Source organism: Rattus norvegicus, chromosome 8 (assembly GCF_021556685.1).
Source record: "Rattus norvegicus strain SHRSP/BbbUtx chromosome 8, alternate assembly SHRSP_T2T, whole genome shotgun sequence".
Lineage (NCBI taxonomy): Eukaryota > Metazoa > Chordata > Mammalia > Rodentia > Muridae > Rattus > Rattus norvegicus.
The window spans coordinates 47438619-47442356 of NC_141541.1; the positions used below are offsets into that span (position 1 = coordinate 47438619).

A 3738-nucleotide genomic window follows, 5' to 3' on the forward strand; every position below is an offset into this window, starting at 1 on the left:
ATATACCAGGAACACAAGAAGTTAGACTCCAGAAAACTAAATAATCCTATTAAAATATCAGGTACAGAGTTAAATAACGAATTCTCAACTGAGGAATCTTGCATGACCAAGAAACACTTAAAGAAACCTTCAACATCCCTAGTCTTCAAGGAAATACAAATAAAAACGACCCTGAGATTCTGCCTCACACCAGTCAAAATGGCTAAGACAAAAAACTCAGGTGACAGCAGATGTTAGAGAGGATGTGGAGAAAGAGGATCACTCTTCCATTGTTGTTGGGATTGCAGACTGGTACAACCATTCGAGAAATCAGTCTGGAGGTTCCTCAGAAAATTGGACATTGAACTACCTGAGGACCCAGCTTATACCCAAAAGATGCCCCAACATATAGCAAGGACACATGCTCCACTATGTTCATATCAGCCTTATTTATAAAAGCCAGAAGCTGGAAAGAACCCAAATGTCATTAAATGGAGGAATGGATACAGAAAATGTGGTACATCTACACAAAGGAATACTACTGAGCTATCAAAAACAATGACTTTATGAAATTCTGAGGCAAAGGGATGGAACTAGATAATATCATCCTGAGCAATGTGACCCAGTCCACTGCTGATGGGATTGCAAATTGGTGCAGCCTCTTTAAAAGTAGGATGATGAATTTTAAATAAATAAATTATCTCCCATATGACCCTGCAATACTACTTCTTAGCCTATACCTAAAAAGGTCTTGACATTCTGTACTGCATATTCTTTTTCACCCGTGTTCATTGCACAATATTCACAGTAACTAATAAGTGGAAATGACCTAAATGATCCTCAGCTGATTAACTAAGAGTGACAACATCTTTCTAGTACACCTTGTATTTTATTTAGATGAAAGGAAAAATAAAATCTTGACATATTCCTGTAAATAAATGAAATTTGCCAATATTTGCTCAGGCAACTAAGAGCCAGGAAGAAAAATACCACAGCTACTCCCTAACTAGAGATACCTAAATCCAAATCTTTGGGTGTAAATATAATCTACAGTTACTCCAGAAATCAGAACAATAAAAATTGATGATGGAGTTGAGCATCAACTTTATAGAGCGGGATAGCAGGTGTGATGAAGGGGGAAATAGGAAAACTGGAGGTGCTTTCATTGGAGACAAGGGAAGGATATCTGTGAGGAAAGAGATGTACAGTACAGAGGGGGAATTCATATGAGTAAGTACATTTGAAAAAAAACATAGGGAAGCGTATTATTTTATGTTTACCTAAAATCACACTCGTGCGCGTGCACACATACACACACACACACACACACACACACACACAACAACAACAACAACAACAACAACTGATACAACCGATGGTGGGATGAAGACCCACACTTTTTCCATCTACAATACAACCAGTGCACCTCAGGCTCAGGGAATGTTTTGGATGAAGATATAAGAATGTTCTTAGAGGGGCTGGAGAAATGGCTCAGTGGTTAAGAGAACTGACTGCTCTCCCAGAGGTCCTGAGTTCAATTCCCAGCAACCACATGGTGGCTCACAACCATCTGTAATGAGATCTGATGCCCTCTTCTGGTGTGTCTGATGAAAGCTACAGTGTACTCATATAAATAAATAAATCTTAAAAAAAAAAAAGAATGTTCTTAGAGCAAGGAAGTCAGCAGTGATATTGTGTCATCTATGAATGCCAGGAAAGTAGCATCATGAAATGTCAAAAATGTAGTTCCAAAAAGAAGAACCAAAAATGATAGATAATTGTTTGCATACCAATGTGGACTGGGGAAATTTCAGGGGATCCCACTCTTAGATAAAAAGCTCTAAGCAATTAAATATTGGTAAGAACAGATCTGATATGGATAGGTCCCCTACTCTGTAGAGTAAGGGAGAGAAAGACAGACAGACAGACAGACAGACCAAGACAGAGTGACAGAGATGGAGTTAATTTGAGAAAAAAAGCAGAGGGAACATGAAAATAGTTGAAGAGAGATGGAACGAATTGTGTAATTATGGAACTTCAATATGAGATCCTCAAAAAATGAAATAAAATAATTCAAAAAGTATCATTTTTTGCAGTTAAATTTATTTTTAAATGAATGTTTATACAATATGAAAATATATAAATACATGTACACAATATGATGGGTTATTGAACATGGGTATATAGAAACATGTCATCTTTACTATTTGTTAACATTGTTGACTGTGAAACAATATGGGATAATATGCGTATAGAAAATTAAATTTGAAATTTATAATAATAAAAATTGTGAAAGTGTCCTAGAACATGTGTAAAAAATTGACAATTAGATTAAAATGAATAATATCAATTCAAACTAAGTGTTTATGGGGAATCTTGCTCTAACAAATAGTCCTCACATTAATTCTAACTACATAAATGTTTTTCTTTCAAGTATTTTCTTCAATGCAATACTGACATCCTTATTCCTCAGGCTATAGATCAAGGGGTTCAGCATGGGTACAACAATGGTATAAAACACAGAAGACACTTTCCCTTGGTCCATGGAGCTGACTGATGAGGGCTGAAGGTACATGAATGCTAAAGAGCCAAAGAAGACAGCAACAGCCAAGATGTGGGAACTGCAAGTGCTGAAGGCTTTGGATCTGCCCTCAGTGGAGCGAATGCGGAGGATGCTGGCTATGATGAAGATATAGGAAGTAATAATGGTTAAAATTGGTACAAAGATGTTCAGTGTCCCAAAAAATAGAATAAGCATTTCATTGATATAAGTACTAGAACATGCAAGCTTCAAGAGGGGAAGAAGATCGCAGAAATAGTGGTTGATCACATCTAATTTGCAGAATCGAATTCTAACCATTAAACCTGTGTGAGCTGATGCACAGATCACACCAATAATGTACACTCCTGAAATTAGGGAGATGTAAATTTGATAGGACATGGTTACATTGTAAAGCAAGGGGTTACAGATGGCAACATAGCGGTCATATGCCATTGCAGCTAAAATGTAACATTCTGCAATTGCAAAAATGAGGAAGAAGTAGAGCTGAGTCATGCATCCAGGGTAGGAGATGATGTTCTTCTCTGTCACAAAGTTCACCAGCATTTTAGGGGTAACAACTGTGGACTGACAGAAGTCAATGAAGGACAGACTGCTGAGGAAATAGTACATGGGTGTGTGCAGGTGCGAACTGAGTCCAATCAGTAAGATCATGCCCAGGTTCCCTGCTACAGTGATCAGATAGATTCCAATGAAGAGGAGAAAGAGGGGCAGCTGGAGTCCTGGCTTTTCTGAGAGCCCAGCCAAGAAGAACTCAGTAACTGTGCAATGGTTTCCTGCTGCCATATCCTCCATTCAGAACCTGAAGGAGTAAAAACAACAGCAACAACGATGACAGCAACAAAACAAACAAAAACAAAACAAAAAACATAAGGCTGTTAAAGTGACTTTAGTTTTCTTTTCCATGTACACAAGGTCCCCAAATAAATTATTTCTCTCCTTAGAACACCTTTGTTCTTTCTGTAATTATTTTAAGTGGATAACTAATTTTTAATATTAATTTTAAACATATCCTTAAAAATTAAAGAATGCATTTAATATAAAATACTATCAGTAAGTTCAGGTTCTTAAAAATTTGTATGTTCAAAGCAATGTCTCTAAGGTGACACTTAGAGTGGATATCAGTGAGGATAAGTGGCATGCAGCCTTGAGGAAGCAAGCTCTCCATAAAAACAGTGAATGACTATCCAAAAATATAA

At 37.0% G+C, this 3738-nt stretch overlaps 1 protein-coding gene across 1 annotated transcript; it reads right to left on the reverse strand.

Moving 5' to 3' along the window:
• Positions 1–2389: 2389 nt before the first annotated feature.
• On the reverse strand, positions 2390–3334 carry Or8g20 (olfactory receptor family 8 subfamily G member 20). The gene has a single exon (NM_001000463.1). It carries the CDS (start codon positions 3332–3334, stop codon positions 2390–2392), a length of 945 nt encoding a protein of 314 aa, NP_001000463.1.
• Positions 3335–3738: the final 404 nt, after the last annotated feature.

Bases quoted from the DNA above. Each gene is read 5' to 3' on its own strand.
- Or8g20 (NM_001000463.1), bottom strand. From the start codon at position 3,334: ATGGAGGATATGGCAGCAGGAAACCATTGCACAGTTACTGAGTTCTTC.